Source organism: Adiantum capillus-veneris, chromosome 25, assembly GCF_014529385.1.
Source record: "Adiantum capillus-veneris isolate H3 chromosome 25, ASM1452938v2, whole genome shotgun sequence".
Classification (NCBI taxonomy): Eukaryota; Viridiplantae; Streptophyta; class Polypodiopsida; order Polypodiales; family Pteridaceae; genus Adiantum; species Adiantum capillus-veneris.
This window is the reverse complement of record NC_140955.1, coordinates 73,516,860-73,538,010: the sequence shown is the minus strand read 5'-3', so window position 1 is coordinate 73,538,010 and position 21,151 is coordinate 73,516,860. Positions and strand designations below refer to the sequence as shown.

The 21,151-nt window shown below is 43.7% G+C and overlaps 1 protein-coding gene across 4 annotated transcripts in view; it reads right to left on the bottom strand.

Annotated features, from left to right (window-relative positions):
* The window catches only part of LOC147425101 (protein transport protein SEC16B homolog), a 147,542-nt gene extending 129,541 nt beyond the window's left edge, over positions 1-18,001 (bottom strand). For 2 of the 4 annotated variants that reach the window (XM_086499762.1, XM_086499763.1), the window contains exons 1-2: positions 15,515-17,999; positions 14,943-15,263 (exon numbers count right to left, since the gene is read on the bottom strand). In XM_086499762.1, the coding sequence (XP_086355888.1) occupies positions 14,943-15,263; positions 15,515-17,767 (2,574 nt within the window). In that variant the 5' untranslated portion in view covers positions 17,768-17,999. Of the gene's footprint in view, positions 1-14,942; positions 15,264-15,514 lie in introns of all 4 variants that reach the window. The other 2 variants (XM_086499764.1, XM_086499765.1) reach the window with 2 other exon arrangements.
* Between the last annotated feature and the right edge of the window lie 3,150 nt (positions 18,002-21,151).

The window sequence follows — 21,151 nt, the reverse complement described above, 5'->3', positions numbered from 1 at the left end:
TTTGGGTGCGGTCTTAATGTAAGAAGGCCATGTCATTGCTTACGAGATCCGATTGTTCTCAGGCCGGAATTGACAGCACAAACTTATGAGAAAGAGCTTTTGGCGATCATCCATGCTCTTACTCAATGGCGGCACTACCTACTCGGAGCGGATTTTACTATCCATCAGAGTTTACGCTACTTCTTGTCACAGAAGCAGCTATCGAAAAAGCAGATGCGGTGGGCGAACATCTTGTCACATTTTCACTTCCAGATTGTCCATGTGCAGGGACAGAAGAATTTGGTGGCAGATGCTTTGTCTCGAAAGCCGTTGGTTTTGACTATTTCCGCGATTCATCATAGGAGCTTCGAGGATATGGTCAACCAGTATGCCACAGATACGGATTTTGCAAACATTTTCACACGGATACGAGATGGGGAGACAGTAGCGGGATATTCCATTCAGGATGGCTACTTGATCAGGAAAACCATGTTGTGCATTACACAGCCGTTGAGGGAAAAGGTTATGACTGAATGCCACTGCCCGCCTTTTACGGGTCACTGCGGCATTGCTACCACCATGAAAGGAGTAGAGAGATACTTCTTTTGGCCGAGCCTCAAGAAGGATGTGGACGAGTTTGTGCGCAGGTGCTTGGTATGCCAGAAGGTCAAGTTTGACAGGCATATAGCACATGGATTGTTACAGCCTTTGCCTATACCCACCCGCCCTTGGGAAAGTATTGCAATGGATTTCATTTTTTATCTCCCAAGAACACAGAGTGGTCACGATGGTATCTGGACTGTTATTGACAGATTTAGCAAGCAGGCTCATTTCAGAGACTGTTTGTGGCCCAGATTTTTCAGATTACATGGCATCATAGTTACCAGGGAACGCCCCCTAGCCCCCGTTCTGGCGTTCCGGGGGGCAGTTCCCTTCCCGAACGTTCCGGAACGTCTCGGAATGTCTAACGTTCCGGGTGGCCAATGCAAACCGGAACAGCCGTTCCGGAACGTTCCGAAACGCCCCCGGACCGTTCCGGAATGCCCCTGGAACGGCCAACGGCTACAAACAAATTTGGCAAAAATTGAAAAAATTGAAGTAAATGTTTGGGCTTCTTTTGAAAGTGTGCAAGGCCTCAAGGACTCATAAAATGCACCCCCCTCCCCGTTTCTCTTCACAAGCTAATCCTCGAGGCTCAAGCTCTCTCCCTCTCACTCTCAAGATCTCTCCCTCTCAAGACTCACTCTCTCAAGGCTCAAGGCTTCAAGCCTTCAAGCTCTCTTCCTCTCCCTCCCACTCTCTCAAATCTCTCTCTCTCCATCTCTCTCTCTCTCTCTCTCTCTCTCTCTCATCATCTAGTCATAGCAAGGTTGAATGGTCTTCAAAACGAGTTTTTTGTGAGTATTAGAGTCAAAGCACTCTAATACTCCTTGTATTTAAACACAAGGAGCTAAAAATTGCACTATTTGGGTGTTTTTTATACCTCCCGTTCCGCGACGTTCCTGTTCCGGACCCTAGCCGTTCCCCCGTTCCGCGGGGATCCCGTTGCCGTTCCCATTCCGCGTTCCGGGTAACTATGCATGGCATGCCTGAGACGATTGTCTCCGACAGGGACCCTAGATTTATGAGTTTTTTTTGGAAGGCAATTTGGGAGAACATTGGCACGCGGTTGCAGTTCTCGTCATCTTTCCACCCGCAGACTGACGGGCAATCTGAGATTGCCAATTCAGTGGTTTTAGATTTATTGAAGTCTTATATCTCAGATCAGAAGACTCAATGGGAAAAGTATCTACCTTTGGTGGAGTTTGCCTACAACAACATGATACACTCTTCCACGGAGAAGGCGCCATTTGAGATTATTGAAGGTGCTGCAAAGGTTCCACCTTCCCTAAGCACGAAAGATAAGATTTTTGAAGCTGACGAGTACACGCGCGACTTAGACACGGCTTTTGCCAAGGTCCGCGAGGCTTTGCAGAAATCTCAGGAAAGACAGAAAAAGGCAGCAGATCGCCATCGTTGCGATTTGAAATTGAAGGAAGATGATTGGGTGCTCTTACGTTTTGAGAAGGCACGCTTGAGAAAGAAGAAGGGAAACCAGAGGCTTTTTCCAAAGCTTAGTATGAAATACTACGGACCTTTCTAGATCTCTGAAAAGATCAATGATGTCTCCTTCCGACTAAAACTAACTGACACTTAAGGGATTCACAATGCATTTCATGTGAGTCTCTTGAAACCTTTTAGAGGTGATGTGCCCAAAGATGGGGAGCCCGATGAGCAGCCTGAAGTGGAAGAAAACGAGGAAACCCTTGTTCCTGAACAGATTTTGGCACATAAGGACACAAAGAATAAGGGTAAAGTAAGAAGGCGGTTCATGGTTAACTTCAAGAACTATCCTGCATTGGATGCGAAACGGATGGAGGAGGAGGACCTAGCAGATACTCCTCAGATTGTGAAACTTTACCTTGAAGCTTTTGGTTTAGCATAGTCTATATAACCTTCATATATATATAGACTATGCTATAGTCTATTCCAAATGTAACCCAGAATTCAACTTGGCAGTGGGTTTGCACAAGAGGGGAGTTACTCCACTCCTTTGTCAACAGATTCCTTGATTTTTGAATGCTATAGTTGGAATAGACTATATATAGTCTATTCCAAATGTAACCCAGAATTCAACTTGGCAGTGGGTTTGCACAAGAGGGGAGTTACTCCACTCCTTTGTCAACAGATTCCTTGATTTTTGAATACTAAAGTCATTGATGTCTCTTTGAGCTTCAAGGATACTGAGAGCTGACAATATTCTGCTGTATGACTTTATGAAATGGAATTCCGGAATATGAAACTGATTTGTTCTTGACTTGTTTTTAAGTGTAGGAACTGATAGATGAAATGATTGCAACATTTTGGTCTAAATGATCTCGAACAGACATGGTTACAATCAGGGTTAGTCAATCGGGCATCGATGAGGTCCTGAGTGGATCTAGATGCGATTGCTAACTACATTGCCGATAAATGTTGAATGTGATTTGTCATGTGATGTCAAGTGATGTCCTGTGATGTCGTGTGATGTGAGTGTCGATTGGTACATGTGCTAAATGTGTGTTTCTAGTGCGTCGGTACTAACAGCCAGTGTCTCCTAAGGCAGTTTATGGCTTCTGTCTGTTTTGCAGGCGTAATCGAGGGCGATTACAATGCTTTCAAGAGGGGGGTATGTCACAAACTGGTGACATGGCTGGCCAATACACACACATACACCCCTGGCAAGGACCCCTAACAGGCTGAAATGGTACGTGTCATGCTTGGACACTGCTGGGCAACAGAGGACACAACCACCCACACACCCGGACTGTCTTGCTGACGTGGCAATTCCGTACAGCTGATGATGTGGCAGCCCGCAAATCGCGGCGGTTTTTACGACAATAGCGCTGAACACTGAAGCTTTTGGGCGTTGCTTTTCTCTACGTAGGGCTGGTTACGCTAGCTGCTTTTTAGTCTACGCAACGAATTGAGAGAGAGGGAGATTTATTTTTAAAAGCTTTGCTTTATTTGGGGCTCAAGAGAGCTTGATGTTGGGTTAAAGGCCCAAATGGCCCCCTTTTAATGTATATTTTAAAGGTTACTAACCTTTGGCCAAGTTCACATTGAACTTGGCCACTAACTTATTAAATTGGTCCTTATACAAATAATAAAGGGAATGTGAGTTTCACAACTCACTTACTCATTCCCTTGCGAACATAGTGTGCTCTCTCTCTCTCCCTCTTTCGATCTGCTAGCGCTTCCTCACCTGCTGGCCTTCGCCACCCCTCTCTGCACACACACTGCACTTCCTCGCGTGCTCTATCACTTGCACACACCGCCGCGCGCTCATCAACTGGTATCAGAGCCCAATTAGGGTTTGCTCCCAAACCTGCAAACGCTGAATTTCAGCCAAGAAAGTCAACTTTCACGCGAGATTTTGCAATTTCGTCGCCAAAGAACTCGTCCCCAGACACTAGAGAGCTCCCGACAACCCAAATTGACCCAAAACAGGCTGAAATTAGGTCAAAAACAGCAAATTACAAGTTATGACAGCAAAATACAGGTTTTGCAAATGATGTATTAAGGTGTGGGAATACTTTTGCTAAGTCCCCGCTACCTGAAAACACTGAAATCGTCGAAAAACAAGCCCTAAAATAGGTGTTTTAAGCAAATTTCAGATTTACGCAGGTTTTTGCAAGTGTTTTTATGGTGCGATTACATTGGGGAAAGTGCAAATAGATGCAATCTATGCACGTTTGACAAATTTTGTCTATGTATGACCATTTGTGGCTCAATTTCATACAATTTTGATGCTACAAATTGGGGCTTTTGCGCGTACATGCTTCTAAAGGCTGTGTATTAGCCATACGTATGTCTTATGAGGCTAAAAACAACTAAAATTGTTGTTTTCGAGCACAAATTCGCTCGCTGAAATTTCCTGTGCATAAATTTCAAAATTTGAATTTTGTGCCCAAATCGACCTAGTTTACCCCAAATTACTCCTATGACCATTTGGAGCTGTGGTGCACATCTCTGTGAGGCTATACTCCGATTTTTGCGCATTTTACCCAAAAATTTAGCGTATTATCCCTCTTATTTCGTGCAACTATGGCCTCATCTTCTTCGGATATGAAGAACCTCTTCAAAATTAGGAGGTTCGATGGAACAAGTTTTGATCTTTGGAAAGACAGGATTCAGGGAATCCTATTTCTTAAGGATTGCGAAGGGGCACTTGAACAGGTGAAGCCGCAGAATATGACGGATGAAGCATGGGTTAGCATGAACAGGAAGGCGGTTACATACATTAAAATGGCCATGACGAATAAGACCGTCATTGATGTGAAAGGTCTCACGACTGCTTTTGATGTGTGGGAGAAGTTAAAGGGAATGTATGAAAATACAACGCCTGTCAACCAGGTGCACTTGATACGAAAACTTGTTGGCATGCAACTAGATGAGTCCAAGAGCGCGGCAAAGCACTTGTCATTGTTCGCAAGTACTTTGTCGCAGTTACAGGATTCTGGCTTGCCCCCTTTTGATGATAAGCTGAAAGCTATCTTCTTGCTTATGACCTTACTTGAGTCATGGAAAACTTTGGTGGTTTCGTTGTCCAATAACCCCAATTTGACCTTTAGTGGTGTTAGGGGTTCTATCTTGAATGAAGAAATCAGAAGGAAAGCAAGTGGAGAGGGAGGCAGCTCTGCCAACATGGTTAGAGGCAGAACAGAAAAGAAGAATGCTTATGCACAAAGGAGTAAGAGTAAGAGTAAAGAAAGGGGAAATGCAAGCAAAGGCAAGGGTGATGTGACTTGCTATCAATGTGGCAGGAAAGGTCACAAGAAACCTAATTGCAGGTACTATAAAGCTGAGTTAGAAAGGAAAAAGAATGGCGGAGACAAAAAGAAAGAGAAGAAGGAAGTCAAGGCAGATGCACAGGATAGCTCAAAGGACAAAGAGAAGGCCAATGTGGCTTTTAGTGTCGTGATTGAGGAGCTGTCAGATGTAGAGGACATCTTGTGTGCCACTTTGCCAAATGATAATGCTTATGACTTTGATGCCTCTCTAATTCATTCACAGGACATGCAGATCATCAAAAGTGATCTTATTGATGCTTTGTTGACTGTCAATGATGCATTGTCCCAGACTTGGATTGTTGATTCCGGTGCTTCATTTCATGTGGCTCCTATCAAGGAGTGTTTCTCTACTTTTGATGTAGGCAAGCGTGGCCATGTATACCTTGGAAACAATCATGTATGTTCCATTGAGGGTATTGGCACTGTGCATCTCTCCATAGATGGCACAAATGAGCTTGTCTTGCATGATGTTAGATGTGTGCCGGGAATCGAGAAGAGTCTGCTTTCTGTTGGTCAGATGGATATGCATGGTTACAGCATCTTGTTTGAGAGAAAGTCATGGAAAATGACTAAAGGCTCAAGGCTGGTTGTAAAGGGCACAAAGAAAGGGACACTTTACTGCATGCATGGAAAGGCCGTGTTGGGCAAGTTTATTGCATTGGTTGAAATTAACTCTCACATGGAGTTGTGGCATAAGAGGCTTGGCCATATGAGCCAAAAGGGTCTTTCTAAGCTTTGTACTTTGAACAAGCTTGATGCTAAAGGCACAAAGCTTGATTTTTGTAATAAATGTCAATATGGCAAGCAAGTAAAGCGTTCTTATTACTCTGGTGTCTCTCGTAAATCTTGTGTGTTTGATCTTGTACATTCTGATGTATGTAGCATGCCTGCTAAGTCTATGGGAGGTGCATGTTATTTTGTCTCCTTTGTTGATGATCATTCTAGGAAAATTTGAGTTTATTTGCTTAAGTCTAAGGATGAAGCCTTTGCTGCGTTTAAGAGATTTCATGCATTTGTGACCACCCAAACAGGTAGAAAGCTAAAATGCTTGTGTACAGACAATGGGGGGGAGTACACAAGTGCTGAATTTAACAAGTTTTGTGAAAATTTGGGCATTAAGAGGGAGCTTATTGTGCCATACAGCCCCTCTTCTAATGGTGTGGCTGAAAGATTCAATAGGACACTTTGTGAGAGGGTGAGATACATGATGTCCACAGCTAATCTCTCTCATGGATTTTGGGGAGAATCTTTGAAAACTGCAGTGCATATATGCAATCGATCCTCTCACATGTCTTTGAAAGGTGACATCCCTGAAGAGGTTTGGTCTGGCAAGCCTACTTCATATGATCACTTACACATTTTTGGTTGCGAAGCTTTTGTGCATGTTAGACATGAGTTGAGGAGTAAACTAGATGCGAAGTCCATTAAAGGCCTCTTCATGGGATATGGTAAAGAAGGCGAAATGGGTTACAGGATTTGGTTACCTCAGCTCAAAAGGGTTGTACACAGCCGGGATGTTGTTTTTAATGAGGCAAGGCTGCTTCAAAACAATTGTGCCTTAAAAGGGTGAAATTTCAGCATGATCAGCCACCTATTAGGCCTATTTTTGAACCTCAGGATGCACCACAAATGGCTGAAAATGTAGATGATCCAGTGGTGTTTGAGCCAAATGATGTTGGACAGTAAATTGAGGCTCCTAAAGAGCATTTGCAGCCAAGAAACAATGCTGAAAATGGTGCTGAAAATGATGTACAGCAACCCATTGTTGATGATTTTGTAGTGCCACCTGATGTAAACCCATTGCCGGATAATGTGGATCATTGGGTGAGGCGGTCTACTCGTCAAAGACGACCTGTGAGTCGATATGACCCCTCTTTGCATTACATTATGTTGACAGATGAGGGAGAGCCTCCTACGTATAAAGAGGCAAAGACATGTGAGCACAGCGACAAGTGGGAGCTTGCTATGCAGGAAGAGATTAAAGCTTTGCATGCTAATCATACTTGGGATTTGATTGAATTGCCCAAAGGAAGGAAGGCTATTCCTAACAAATGGGTGTATAAAATCAAGACTGTTGATGCAAAACCCAAGTATAAGGCAAGGCTTGTTGCAAAGGGATATGTTCAAACCAAGGGCATAGACTTTCAGGAAGTGTTCTCTCCTGTTGTGAAGATGACCACTTTGCGTGTATTGTTTGCCATAGTGGCTGCTCTTGATTTGCAAATGGACCAAATGGATGTACATACCGCTTTCTTGCATGGTGATGTGGAAGAAGAGCTTTACATGAAGCAACCCGAAGGTTTTGTTATTCCTGGCAAGGAACATATGGTATGTATGCTCAATAGAAGCTTGTATGGGCTGACACAATCATGTAGACAGTGGTACAAGAAGTTTGATCGCTTCATGCTTAAACATGGTTACAAAAGAATCCATACAGACCATTGTTTGTATACCAAACGTGATGAAGATGGCAGCCCTATCATTCTTGTGCTCTATGTAGACGATATGTTGATAGCTGCAAAGAAAAGAAGCATTGTTGATGCTCTTAAAGGACAGCTGAAATCTGCATTTTCAATGAAAGACCTTGGGGTAGCTGAACATATACTTGGAGTGCGTGTTATAAGGCAAAGAGACCAACGCCTATTGTATTTGTCGCAAGAAAAGTACATTGAAAAGGTGCTGGACAGATTTAACATGGTTGAAGCAAAGCCTCTTGGTGTGCCATTACAACCATATGTCAAAATCTCCAAGTAAAACCGGCCTGTACTTTCAAAAGAGCGGTAGACTTTACTTCAAACCTTGATTTAGCTTTCACCCATTATCAGTCGTCTATTCTAACTGTACTTTCAAGACACAACACGGGGGAAAGGGATACAGGCTGCTAAAATGCACCTGTATGAGAAGACCGACACCAGATTGGCCCCTAACTTAGGCACCCCTTTCGGTATTTCTTTATTGTTTAAAAGAGGGAATAAACGTTGTGGTTCCCTACAAGCTGCCCCACACAAGCTTGGCTGAACTTCAACTGTTCCGGCCCGATTTCGGCAACATAATTGTACTAGAACCCTTCACAGTCAGTATTCCCACGCATTGAATGACTTTCCCGACGCATACGGGCACTTTGCAAAACCTGGCGAGAATCTGCAGCACGCTGAATTCTCTGTTTTTAGCCCCGAAAATGCGCCAGATCACCTGTACAACAGTCCCCTCGCGTCCCCGAACCTCCTGGGGGTATTAGGGACCGTTTAGGGCCAAAACCCTAAACCTGCAAAAATACACAGCAGGCTGTAATTTACTGTTTCGGGCTCCGTTTCGCGTGCCAGTCGCATCCGTAGCAAGTCCTCGAGCTCCCGCACCTGTAGGGCTACTTGCCCCTTGAATCGGACGAGATTTCTGGCGTGAAACCTCTCTGAATTCACTTGTACCTGCGGGGGATTAGCCGCTAGCTAATCAAGTACCTGTGCAAGAGGCTCTTGCCTCGGCAATCGTGCATGAACCCACACAACTGTACATTGGTCAATTGAAAAGCCCACTAGAGGGGCATAACATACTGCCATAGAGGAGAGAGAGGGCAGTGCGTAGCGTGCAGGGCATCACTCCTGGCACCGCACTGTACATAGGAGGGAAAGCAAGCACTCCATAGCTCTTAACCTATGACAGGAAACTTGAAAATGAGCTCACAGCTGAAAATCACGTTTTTACCTTCTCTATAAGTAGTAAACTGGCCTCAGAGTACCAAGTGTCACTCATTTGTGCATTTTCCCGCTTTAGACCCTCGGGTCTAAAAATATCTCGCCTGTAGCCTCTGTTGACTTGGCCACAGAGTAACAAAATGATCCCCATGTCAAACTGCACGTAATGACGCGAAGACATTTTCAGGTCCCAAAATAGCAGTTCCCTAAATTTTAGGAGATGCTGCCATTGTATCTTTCTAGGTCATCCGACCCTCTTTGTACACTGCAGCCACACCCAGAACTGAAATGTAGCCTCTGTAACAAAGGATTCCAGTTTGGCTAGTCAATGACCCCACTTGGCTAACCATAGTCCTTGTCCAACCTTAGTGCTCGCTTGCCCTCAAGCCTGGACTCCCTCTAGACAGTTCCACACTAGCTATGCAATGCAGGGCAGTTAGATTTCCGGAGGGGTGTTTCCAAAAAGTGAAGGTAAATAAATTTTAAGAAAGAAATCAACAAAAAGGATAGATAGTAGTCACACGCTGGTGACACCAAGGATGATTGTCCCAAGTCAAAGGAAGAAGCCAATGACATGCAAAGTGTGCCTTATGCTTCAGCTTGTGGTTCACTTATGTATGCTATGGTTGCTACTAGGCCTGACATAGCCCATGCAGTGGGAGTTGTGAGCCGATTTATGGCTAATCCAGGCAGGTTGTATTGGGATACAGTGAAGTCCATTATGAGGTACTTGAAAGGGACTAAAAACAAATGCCTCTGCTATGGTAAAGGACCAATGGAGTTGAAGGGATTTTGTGACTCTGACATGGCTGGTGATGTGGATACACGGAAATCCACAAGTGGCTATGTATTTACCCTTGCGGGAGGTGTTGTTTCATGGTGTTCTAGATTGCAAAAGATTGTTGCATTGTCTACGACAGAGGCTGAATATATTTCAGCCACTGAGGCTTCCAAAGAAGCTATTTGGTTAGCACGACTATGCAGTGAGTTTGGTTTGCTTGCCAAGGCACCTATGCTTGGTTGTGATAGCCAAAGTGCCATATGTCTGGCAAAGAACGCCATGTTTCATGCACACACAAAGCATATTGATGTGCAGTATCACTTCATACGAGAAGTGCTTGAGGATGGCCTTATTACATTGGTTAAGGTCCATACATCACAAAATCCAGCCGATGCTCTCACTAAGTGCTTACCCAAAGCACACCATCATCTATGCATAGAGCTAGTGGGAGTCACGTAGCTTAAAGGCGCCATTTATGCCTTTAAGTGGGAGGTTGTTGGGTTAAAGGCCCAAATGGCCCCCTTTTAATGTATATTTTAAAGGTTACTAACCTTTGGCCAAGTTCACATTGAACTTGGCCACTAACTTATTAAATTGGTCCTTATACAAATAATAAAGGGAATGTGAGTTTCACAACTCACTTACTCATTCCCTTGCAAACATAGCGTGCTCTCTCTCTCTCCCTCTTTCGATCTGCTAGCGCTTCCTCACCTGCTGGCCTTCGCCACCCCCCTCTGCACACACACTGCACTTCCTCGCGTGCTCTATCACTTGCACACACCGCCGCGCGCTCATCACTCAAGAGAGAGAAATCTCTTCTGCTTTATTTTTATGAGGAGCTTTTGATTTTCAGCTTTTGGGATCTGCTTTTGGCATCCCTTGTACTTTTAAATACGTGGACAGGGCCTCATAACTCAGGGCATCTGGACGCAGAGTCTGAGTGTGAGCGCCTACCCGCACTCTTGTACTTTGAACACAGATCAATACAAAAAGAAATACCGAAAGTGTAACAAATTGCTGACGTGTAGAAACACTAATTCTGCTGAAACCCTAAGCCTAAAATCAAAAACCCTAATTTCGTTGAACCCTAACCCTAAAATTAGAAACCCTAATTCTACCCAAAATCCTAATTCTGTTGAAACCCTAACCCTAACCCTAACCCTGATTTGCTGACGTGGCAGGCGGACACGTGGCCTGCTGTACGGATACCAACACGATTTACGAAAAGCTGACAGCTTTTTGGCTTTGCTTTTGGACCAAAAGCTTTTAAGTTTTAAAGGCTTTTTATTGTAAATGCTTTTCACGCCAAGGGCCTTTAAATATGAGGCTAGGGCTCATTCTCTTGCATGCTTCCTGTGGAGAAGGTGTAAAGTCTGGAGTACCGGCTTGTACTAAGTTGATTTAATATAAAGAAATACCGAAAGGGACGCCAAGGTTTGGGGCCAATACTCTTTGGGGTGGAATTCCGCCACTTCGTGTCGCGTGTCGTCTCTCTCTTTCAGTTCAGTTGTTATTAAAGTGCTAAAAGTCTGTTCAATCTGTTCTTTTCCATTGGCACGTGGTGCCCGTCCTGTGATAGAAAGGGGCGCCAGTCTTTGGGGCCAATATCTCTAGGCACGGAACTCCGCCGGGCCAGTATCGAATCAATTGTGAACTGTGAACTGTTTTGAAGTGGTTATTTGTGTTGTCACAGTAAATTCTCGACTTGGAGTGTCCAAGTCTGTTACACTTCGCGCGCTTGCTCACGCTCTAGCTCCATAGCTACCTTCTTTTCTTCGGTCGCTATGCGTTAAGCTTCCTTCCGTTCTTCACGCTCCCTTCTATGGCGGCCCAGTGAGCCTCTTGTTGTAGCATCATCTTCATCATGGACTTCATCAAAGTCTCCATAGCATTTGGTGTAATCCGTTGCGTAGATGGGGATGGGGTAGGATCTGGAAACCTTCCTCCTAGTGTAGGGACTTCTTCTTCTCCAATTCTACTCTCATCACCTTCACGCAAAGTATCTATTCTGCTTCTGGTGATGACAATGCACTCAGTACTTGGGTACTTGGGTGCTGCTTGCAATCTGCGTTTAAAAAGGCTTTTCTCTTACCCAAGCTCCAATCCTGCATGTGGGTGCACCCCTTAGCGGCCTTACGCTCACACCAAGGTTGCTTTTTCCCACCTCACGTCGATTGGCCTACCGCAATGTGCAAGGTCCGCTTTCAATGAGTGGAAAAGAGGAACGAGGGGAGGCTTGACAAGCCCTTCTTCTCTGGCTTAACTGTCACTCTTCAAAAACACAAATTAGAGAGATCCACACGCAAAAAAAAAAATTATCTGCTTCTTCATGGCTTAGTTGCCGTTAAGACAGAGCAATGAAGACGAGAGGATGTCCGATGCACGATGGACTGAGGATAGGAGTGGCTAATAAGTCCGGGCTAGTGACAAGAAGCTTCTTTGAGAAAAAAACTAAGAGGTTCTTTAGGTTCTGTTCTTGAGTAATGATACCGAACACTAGAGCTCTAATATTAATGTAATGTGCAGCGGAAGTAATTGATGGAAATGCTCAAGATGAGTCCTCAATGCATAGGTTCCTTTTATTGAATGAGAGAGTTCCTTTTACTTCATGAGATATGTGCAAAGACTAGAGAGAAGAAAGAGTGATACTGTGAGTGAAGGTTCTGTGAGTGATAGAGAGACAGAGAGAGGGAAGACTGACACCAGATGGGGTCCCAAACCCCCCTCCAAGGGCTCCCCTCTCTATCGCTAGAGAGGTATTTGCTTTAGATTGCACAAATGTTGATACAATGGTCCTACATGCTGAGATGCCGATGGGATCTTGCGATGATGCTTAGATTTGCGAGGCTAAGGGCTGAAAATGCAAAACGCTAGGGATTTTGGATGAAATCTGCAACTGCAACGAGGCTATGGGCTAATCCGCTATTGACGATGTCGGTGATGGGCTGAAATTTGAAAAACACTGGCTGATCTGCTGGCTGAATCTGAAAATGCTGGCTGATCTACTACGATGAGCTGAATTCTGAAAACGCTAATGCTGAGGCTGGATTTGTGACGGAGTGGCGAGGCTATGGTTAAAAACTGAAAACGCTGATGTTGATGGGCTGATCTGGTGCAAAAACGCCAGAGAGACTGAGGTATTGACTTGTTGTACAGAAGTGGTCACTTATATATGGGGTAAAAGCTAAGTAGGCAATGCCACTTAAAAATCCACGATTTCTAAAAATGATGCAAAAATGTCACTTAGTAATAACTTGATGAACTATTAATAAGAGGTGATTCACATGCAGATAAATACCTAGGCTGAGTACTAATGCAATTGTATGGGAACACTCCCCAATGCCTACACGTAGCAGACATTGGCTACGCTCATGTGCAATCAAAAGGTATGCAACTAATCTAAAGTGCCTGGACATGCACGTCCTACGTACAAGGGTGCCAGAACACTTCCTAGGTTGTCCTAAACCCTAGAATTAGGAGTTAGCTTGTCCACATGCACATAGGGTTAGATGTGCACGTGACAGTTTTTACTGTAGCAAATCCAAAAATCTGAATATTCAGCCCTATTCCTGAAGGTACAAGCTCTTCCCTTCACCATGGATGCAACCAAGATAATGCCCTACTACCTTCTCTTCAAAATGGGCTGAAATTCCAACCTGTATATATGTATAGGTTGGCAGATTTCCTCTTATGTTTGGTTTATGTTTATGCAAGCTGCAAATCTACCCTCCCTACATCAACTACAGAGCCTGCAAGGATGGTGGATTAGCAATGGTGGAGGCAGATGATTGGGTGCCTTTTTGGTTTGTCAGGGTGGACAAGAACTTGCTCGGAAGAATTTCTACGGGGGATGGAAGAGAAAAAGAGCAAATCTGCCTTGACGTGGCTGCCCCGTCATCTTCTTCCACCGCCTTGTGTGGACAGTGCAAAGAGAGAGATGCAACTTGATTGGCTAAAGAGCAAAAGACCTTGGCTTCCACCTCACATTTTGAATAGAGCCTTAGTTTCTGCCAATGTCATACATGGTTCCATAACCTGCTCGACAAAGCATACCTTGCTGAACCATGTCTAATCACGCCGTTAAAACCAAAACAGCAATCTAGTAATGGTATGTACCTTCTCAACACATGGCCCCCTAGTATATCCAACACATATACCCTGTTAGGCTCTGTCTTTATGTTGTTTAGCACAGTAGCATAAATCCACTAAGAGTCTGTATCAGCCTCTTCTTATTAACTCACATCCAAATTAGTGATGACTTTCTTCCACGGATCCAACACAGCAGAATTCTAGTAAAACCATGGCATGTCCAAACGAAAAATCAGTGTGAGGTAGCTTCATGATGTGGAAGACAATTGTTAGAGTAGTCTTGCATCTTAACATGGAAGGAGATAATTAGAGGAGAAGCTGGCATCATGTCACCCGTAGCTAGTTTGGCTTGAAGAGAATCACCAAGTTTAGTATAGTCAATGATGAGAGTTGCTGCAACATGTTGGAAAGAAAATTACAAAATGGGGTTGCCTTCCCTTCATTCCTTTAGCAGCATTTTGCAAAAAAGCTTCTCTTATATGGCATCCTCTAAAATGTCCATTGTAACGAGGCCCCCTTTGGTACCCAATCAATAGCAACTAACAACAAAACTGGAAATAAGAATGTCCTATTCTGTGACTACATTTCTCGTTATGATCCAAAATGACTTGGCTGTAGACACGTTCAAAACAAAAGGTAACAAACACCTACAGGTCCTTCAATCATTAGATAGACCCAGCATTATTGGCCTTCTCAAAGACGACAATGCTAAGATTTCTCGTTCATGAGCTCAGTGAAGATGGCGATGCTTCTTTTAAAACTCGACAGATTAAAAACGGTCCATCACAAGCAAACAATAAGCATAGTAAATATTCGCTCTTTCTGGTATAAATATTTGAAATCTAAATCTTCTTGTCTGCAAAGGTCCAGCTTTCTTTCTTGCATAAAGCAAGCTGACAACTGTTGAATTTGCTACTGTTGGGGAAAATCAGTAGAACTTGCTCCTGTTTGGGGAAAATTGCATCTGCTGTTTCCCCATCATATGATTCTGCTTCTCATAAAGTCAAAAGACAAAAAGATAGTAATTACCGAATTTTTAAGGCTGGACGACCCATGTGTAGGCCGTATTTTCCCATAGTGTATGCAAACAATCCTTAAGACACCCCATAGTACACGAAGAGATTCTGTTCGATAAGGATCCTCCACTTCGCAGTTAGCAATTTGGTCATCAACCCACTTCAGCACTTCCTTGGTTGCTACTCCACTTCCTACTAAAGGACCAGCTAGTCCTCCACGATTTAGAGAAGAAAAATAGGATTTTTGGGCATTTTGACTGTTCTCTGCCGAAGCTTGAATCAGCTGATTAAGGTCATGTAGCACAACCGACTCCGGAATACTGTTGGCTGATGCCTGCGCAAAAGATGCAAACATTCAAAAAAATAATGTCTATCATAGTTACCCAACTCCAACTTGGAGACACATCAACATATAATGATTGAATGAATATATGTGTACAGATATACACAGTACGCACAGAAAAGCTTGTAACACATCCTCACAAACCTTCCTGATGCATCTTCCCTCACTCCCTCCCACCTATCTATCCAGTAAACTTCACATGCTAGGGTATTACCATGTTTGAAACTTGAATTGTAGCATACCTTCATTGTCACAAGTTTCCCACCGAATCCAAAAGCTACCAAGGCATGGGAAGGGCGATCATCTGGAGAAGTATATTTAGTTTCTCGGACTGCACCATAGGAACTATGAGACTGACTGTCAGACTGTAGACCATAGGAATTGTAAACAGGTGTCTCTGTTTCTCTAAAATACTGAGTGGCACCATTTGAATAACTTTGCAGTCCATGGGATAACCCATTTCTCTCGACCGATAAAACCTCCTTCACATTTCCAATTTCCTCACTGACAGGATCACTAAAATGAGCAGTCACAGCAGGAGCACTCCATGCATGGAACGATAAAATCTGGGTCGATGCAACGACGCCACTAACCTCACTCCCATGGACAGCCCCACTACCCTCTGGCTGAATGACACTCTGGTTTGCATTTAGCTGAAGATGATCAGGCTCCATTCGTGGGTCCTCTTCAACCACTGATGGTTCAACGTTACGACCATAACTATCAACAAAATCCCCAGCTATAACTTGCCGCCATTGGTTTATTTGGTAGTCAAAATACCAACCAGGATACTGCTCTTCCCAAGGAGTTTGCCTTTGAGGTTGCAAAGCCCCATCAGAATTCCTTTGTTCATATTTGACAGGAAGATTTTTCTCTTCGCCCTCAAATAGAGGGACTAAAGATGTCGATACAGTCACTCCTTCTCCAGTGGACCACACTGAACCTCCAAGGGCAACCTGTTCCTCAACAAGGGATCCAGAAACATCTGCTGCTTCATCATAGCCAGTTTCAACATTCTGTCTTGTATTGAGATCCAAGTGAGATCCCATTGTGGGAACACCTTGATCGAATTTCAACTGTGATAGAGTTGCATTTGCAGCACTGGAAGTAGAATAATCTTCGGTCATAGCTGTACTTTCACCAATATGATGTTCACTGGACACATTGAAATCCCAACCTTCAAGTTGTTTCCACTCATTGGTTGAGTAATCAAAATACCAACCAGGGTACATACTCTCCCAAGGCTGGGATGTATAAACCTGTTGATGAGATGAGTAAACCTGTTGATGAGATTCAACACTGTGAATATTAGTGTAAGAACCTCCCAGCTGAACCTCTCCCAATGAGCAACACTGCAGGCTTACCTCATTGGATGACATGAGGGACTGCTTCTCCTCATTAACAACGTTTTGAACTCCTTGCAAATGCATCCTTGGGCTGTGTCCACTCATGTTTGAGTCGACAAATCCTATCCCATTTGTGACTTGCGCTACATTTGATTCACCTGGAGGTTGCTCACTAATACCATGAAAGGTAGAAAACACAGAGCTATTCAACTCCAACTGAGATTGCTGCGTGTTTAGATGAGAGTGCATGCCATATCCTCCATTGTCATGCGGCTCAGAAGAACCTCTAATATCAGTTCTAAAATGGTGACTATTGGTGATGCTTTGATCAGTAAAATTTCCATTCTCAAATTTCCATTTAGACAATAAATCAGTGTTAGGCGTGCTTGACAGGCCAACTTCAAGAGCCTGCTCGGTCCCTCCACCCAACTCTGATAGAAAATCATTCAACGCATTGCTCCCATCATTAGGAGTGTAGATTTCAGTAAAAGTGCTCCATTGCAACTCTTTAACGCTTGGTTGGAAAGAGCCAGGGAGTGAGACATTTTTATGAAAAGAATGAGAACTGCCTGACAGATTGGTAGCAAGTTCCAAACCTGCATTTTCCATTGCATGATTGTAGGGGTCAAGATCTACAAGCGCATTGATGACTGCGTCTTGATGCGAAGCATGATCTTGATAATGGCTCTCCACTGAGGGCGCATTGCAAGGACTTCCTCCATCAGCATTTCTGTCCGCATTTGAAATGTCAAGAGGGACCTTGCACGTCCTTTCTTCTACACTGCAAGGGAAAAACCCATCCAGATGACTTGCTGCAATAGCTTCACTTGTGGCCATGTCAATACGACCCGTGCTTGAGGCCACAACTGTATTAACAAACGATTTCTTCTTGGGAACCCTCTCCTGCATGCAAAATTCATCGCCTGAAATGACTGCCTCAGCATTCGCAGCATGATCGAAGTGGTGCGCCTCTTCCAAGCCCACTTCTCCTTTTTCTTCAGGTTCTTGTTCTCGTTCTAGTTCCTCTGCTTCAAAATTCTGAAGCATGCCATCTGATCTCTGGCCAAGATCGTCAGCAAGCTGATCAAAGAAGTCCACATCTTCATCACCATTTGGGCGTAACGCTAGTTGAGGCCCTGCGAAAGCCATAACCAGCTATGTTTAATACTCACAAGCTCCACACGGAGCAGTTGCGTGCATTGAATTCAGAGAATGAGCAGCAAGTATAAAGCTCAGGAGTCAGTATAGAGCATTATACACACGGATCTCTGAGTTGCGAAGCGCCGACACAGAGAGAGAGAGAGAGAGAGAGAGAGAGAGAGAGAGATGTTGATGTCTAGAGACAGCTGAAAACTGTTAGTGACTTGTTACCCATACTCGCATCGCATTTGTCAAAAATTAAAACGTACCAAAAACTAAACTGGAGCAAGGCAAAACTATTGAAGGAGAGGCGATGTTGGATTGAAATTCTCACACAATTTCTCGTGCTAAGTATTCCTCTACCTTATCACGTGCTTCTCGTGCTAAGTATTCCTCTACCTTATCTATACTATAATAAAAGGGGGAGGGATTCAGTCCCCAACCCCCGACATGTGACAGAAGCACGTTGATCTAGCCAGATCCGGTGGTGTGCCTTGCAAACCCAGCCCTCAGCACACATAGAGAGAGAAAAAAGGACAGCACGAAGAACGAGACAGAGGTGGCCGAAGGCTACCAGCTATACTAGTATGTTATTATGTCTGCCGTTGTTGGTTCTATACACGTTGCAGATAATATAGGAAATGCGCAAGGCCATTTCTTTAGAGGGCTTCGTAGGCCTGTTAGAGGTGCCTTTGGAGGGCCATCGAAAATACACAAGGGCCCAATGAGGTCCTAGTGATCAATCATAGCCTTACTTCAATCCATTGTTGCAAAGTCATCTTTATTCTTTATATGGCATGTAGTTCAGCTACTCCTACGCAATCTATGGGTTGGCCTATTAACTTGAGATGGCCCCCACCTCGTAAAGGGCCTTCTATCTTGGAGGGTGTAGGGGGTGAACTATTAGCATATGAGTAAAGATCTTGTTCGTTTTGTAACTCATGTTCGCAATAGTGCACCATAAATCTTTTCTCTTTCAAACAGCTTGTCTCAAACGGTAAATCTCTCTCTCTCTCTCTCTCTCACACACACACACACACACACACACACACAAACCGGCTTATTTCTATTGCTTGAAAATCCCTAGGACACCCTGATGGATTAGGGTTGCAGGAAAAAACACATAGCTTGCAAAAGACGAAGGAAGCTCAAGGCACACAACAGAGTGTATTACTTAGTGTGCAATGGAAAGATGTGATAGCCCTAGAGTGATGGGCGTATATACAATGCATGGGGGAAAAAACCTCCTAGCGAGGGAAAAAATGCCCCAGCGGTCCTAAGTGTGTTCACACACATCACTACCACATGTATATGGTAACAAATCCCCCCTGGGAGTGATGCGTTGAACGAGAGCTGGCACATAGAGTATAGGGAAGTGCCATGCCCTGAGGACATGATTAGTCCACAAAGGGGAGTAAGCCCAAAGCTTTGCGGAAAGCTTCGAACTTCTCACGAGACAATGCCTTTGTGAAAAGATCTCCAAGGTTGTCATGTGTTGGCACATAAGCCAAGTTGGTCTCTCATGTTGAAAGCCTCTCCCTGACATAGTGGTAATGCACCTTAATGTGCTTCATGCGAGCATGAAAAAGTGGGTTTCTCGCAACTGCCAATGCGCTCTGACTGTCACTGTAGATAGTGTTGCCAGTGTCATGTCCAACACCCAAATCAATCATAAGGCGTCTGAGACATACACACTCAACCGTAGCTATGAAGAATGCCATGTACTCAACCTCACAACTGGAAGTGGACACGGTAGGTTGTTTCTTGCTCAACAGTGATATGCATGAGCTACCAAGCATGAAACAAAAACCACTTCTGGACACTCATGTGTCAAAACAACTAGCCAAATTTGAGTCCAAAAAAGCATGTAAATCTGGCAACAATGATCCCCCTTGGGATAAAACAAGCCAAGATATAACGTGCCACTCAAGTAGTGAAAAATCCTCTTGACAGTTTATCAATGCTTAGACCCTGGGCTATGCATGAATCTACTAACCTGTGAGACTGCAAACTGAATATTCGGCCTCGTGTTGCACGAAGTTGAACAGTAGTTTGTTAAAGAGTGTCATCAGCAAGATCACATGCATCATGAAGACGCAATTTCAAACTTGTTTCCATGGAAGTGGCAATAGGTTTGCAATCCTCAAGTCCAAATTTACATAGCAATGTCTCTATGTAGCTTTTCTGACACAAGGCAATACCACCATCACACTGCTTCAACTGTATAACCAAGTAATGATGCAACAGCCCCAAATCTTTCATCTTGAAAGTAGCCTTCAAATCAACCCTAAATTCAGCAATATGTCTCTCATTTGGTCTAGTGATCAGCAAATCATCCACATAGAGAACGACAATGAGAAGTACATCACCCTCACGCTTTACATACAATGTGCTTTTTGTAGGACTGTTTACGAAAGCCTCATTTGACCAAATGAGTATTAGCTTTCTCATACCAGGCAGGAGGAGATTTCTTCAACCCATACAAAGCTTTCTTACATCTGCACAGTTTATCCTCTTGTCCTTTCTTGACAAAACCGTGAGGCTGTGTTACATAAACTTCCTCAAATATGACACCATTCAAGAAAGCAGTAACAATGTCTGATTGATGTACATTGAAACCAAAATGAGCTGCCAATGTACATAGAAAACGCACACTAGTCATAGGACAAGTGGGAGCAAAAGTCTCTTCATAATCTATGTCTTTTTATTGTGCATAACCTTTGCAACACATTGAGCCTTATAGCGATCAATCTCACCATCCGGCTTGCGTTTCAACTTGTAAACCCACTTCGTACCAATGGCCTTTTTTCCAAGAGGCAAATCACATAAAGTCCATGTGTCATTTTCTATAAGTGCATCATATTTTGATTGCATGGCAGTCATCCAATTTTCTGAATTCTATGCTTCATCAAAAGACAGAGGTTCTCAACATCGTGTAAGCTAGACACAGCCAAAGCATAACAATCTGATGCATAAGATGCATGCGAGAACCTGATCGAGTACGACTAGAGAAAGGTGCATCCAATTTATTGTCACGCAAAGTATGCACCAACCATTTAGGCATACCTCTAGCCTACTCATTCTCAACCCTTTCCTCATCAAGTACATCATGTACATCTACATCAGTATAGGCTGATTTGTAACATTTTCAAAAAACCCCATAGGATGTACATTTGCCTCATTTGAATCTACACTTGAACTTCCACACTAAAAAGAAGCAACATAGTGTCATAATTGTCATGTTAGCTTACATTATTGTCTCTAGTACATGACAGCACGGGCTGAACATAATATTCCACAAACACAACATCGCGTGAGACCAAGATACACTTTGTTTGCGGATGATACAACCTCTAACCTTTGCTTGCAGCACTACAACCAACAAAAATACAT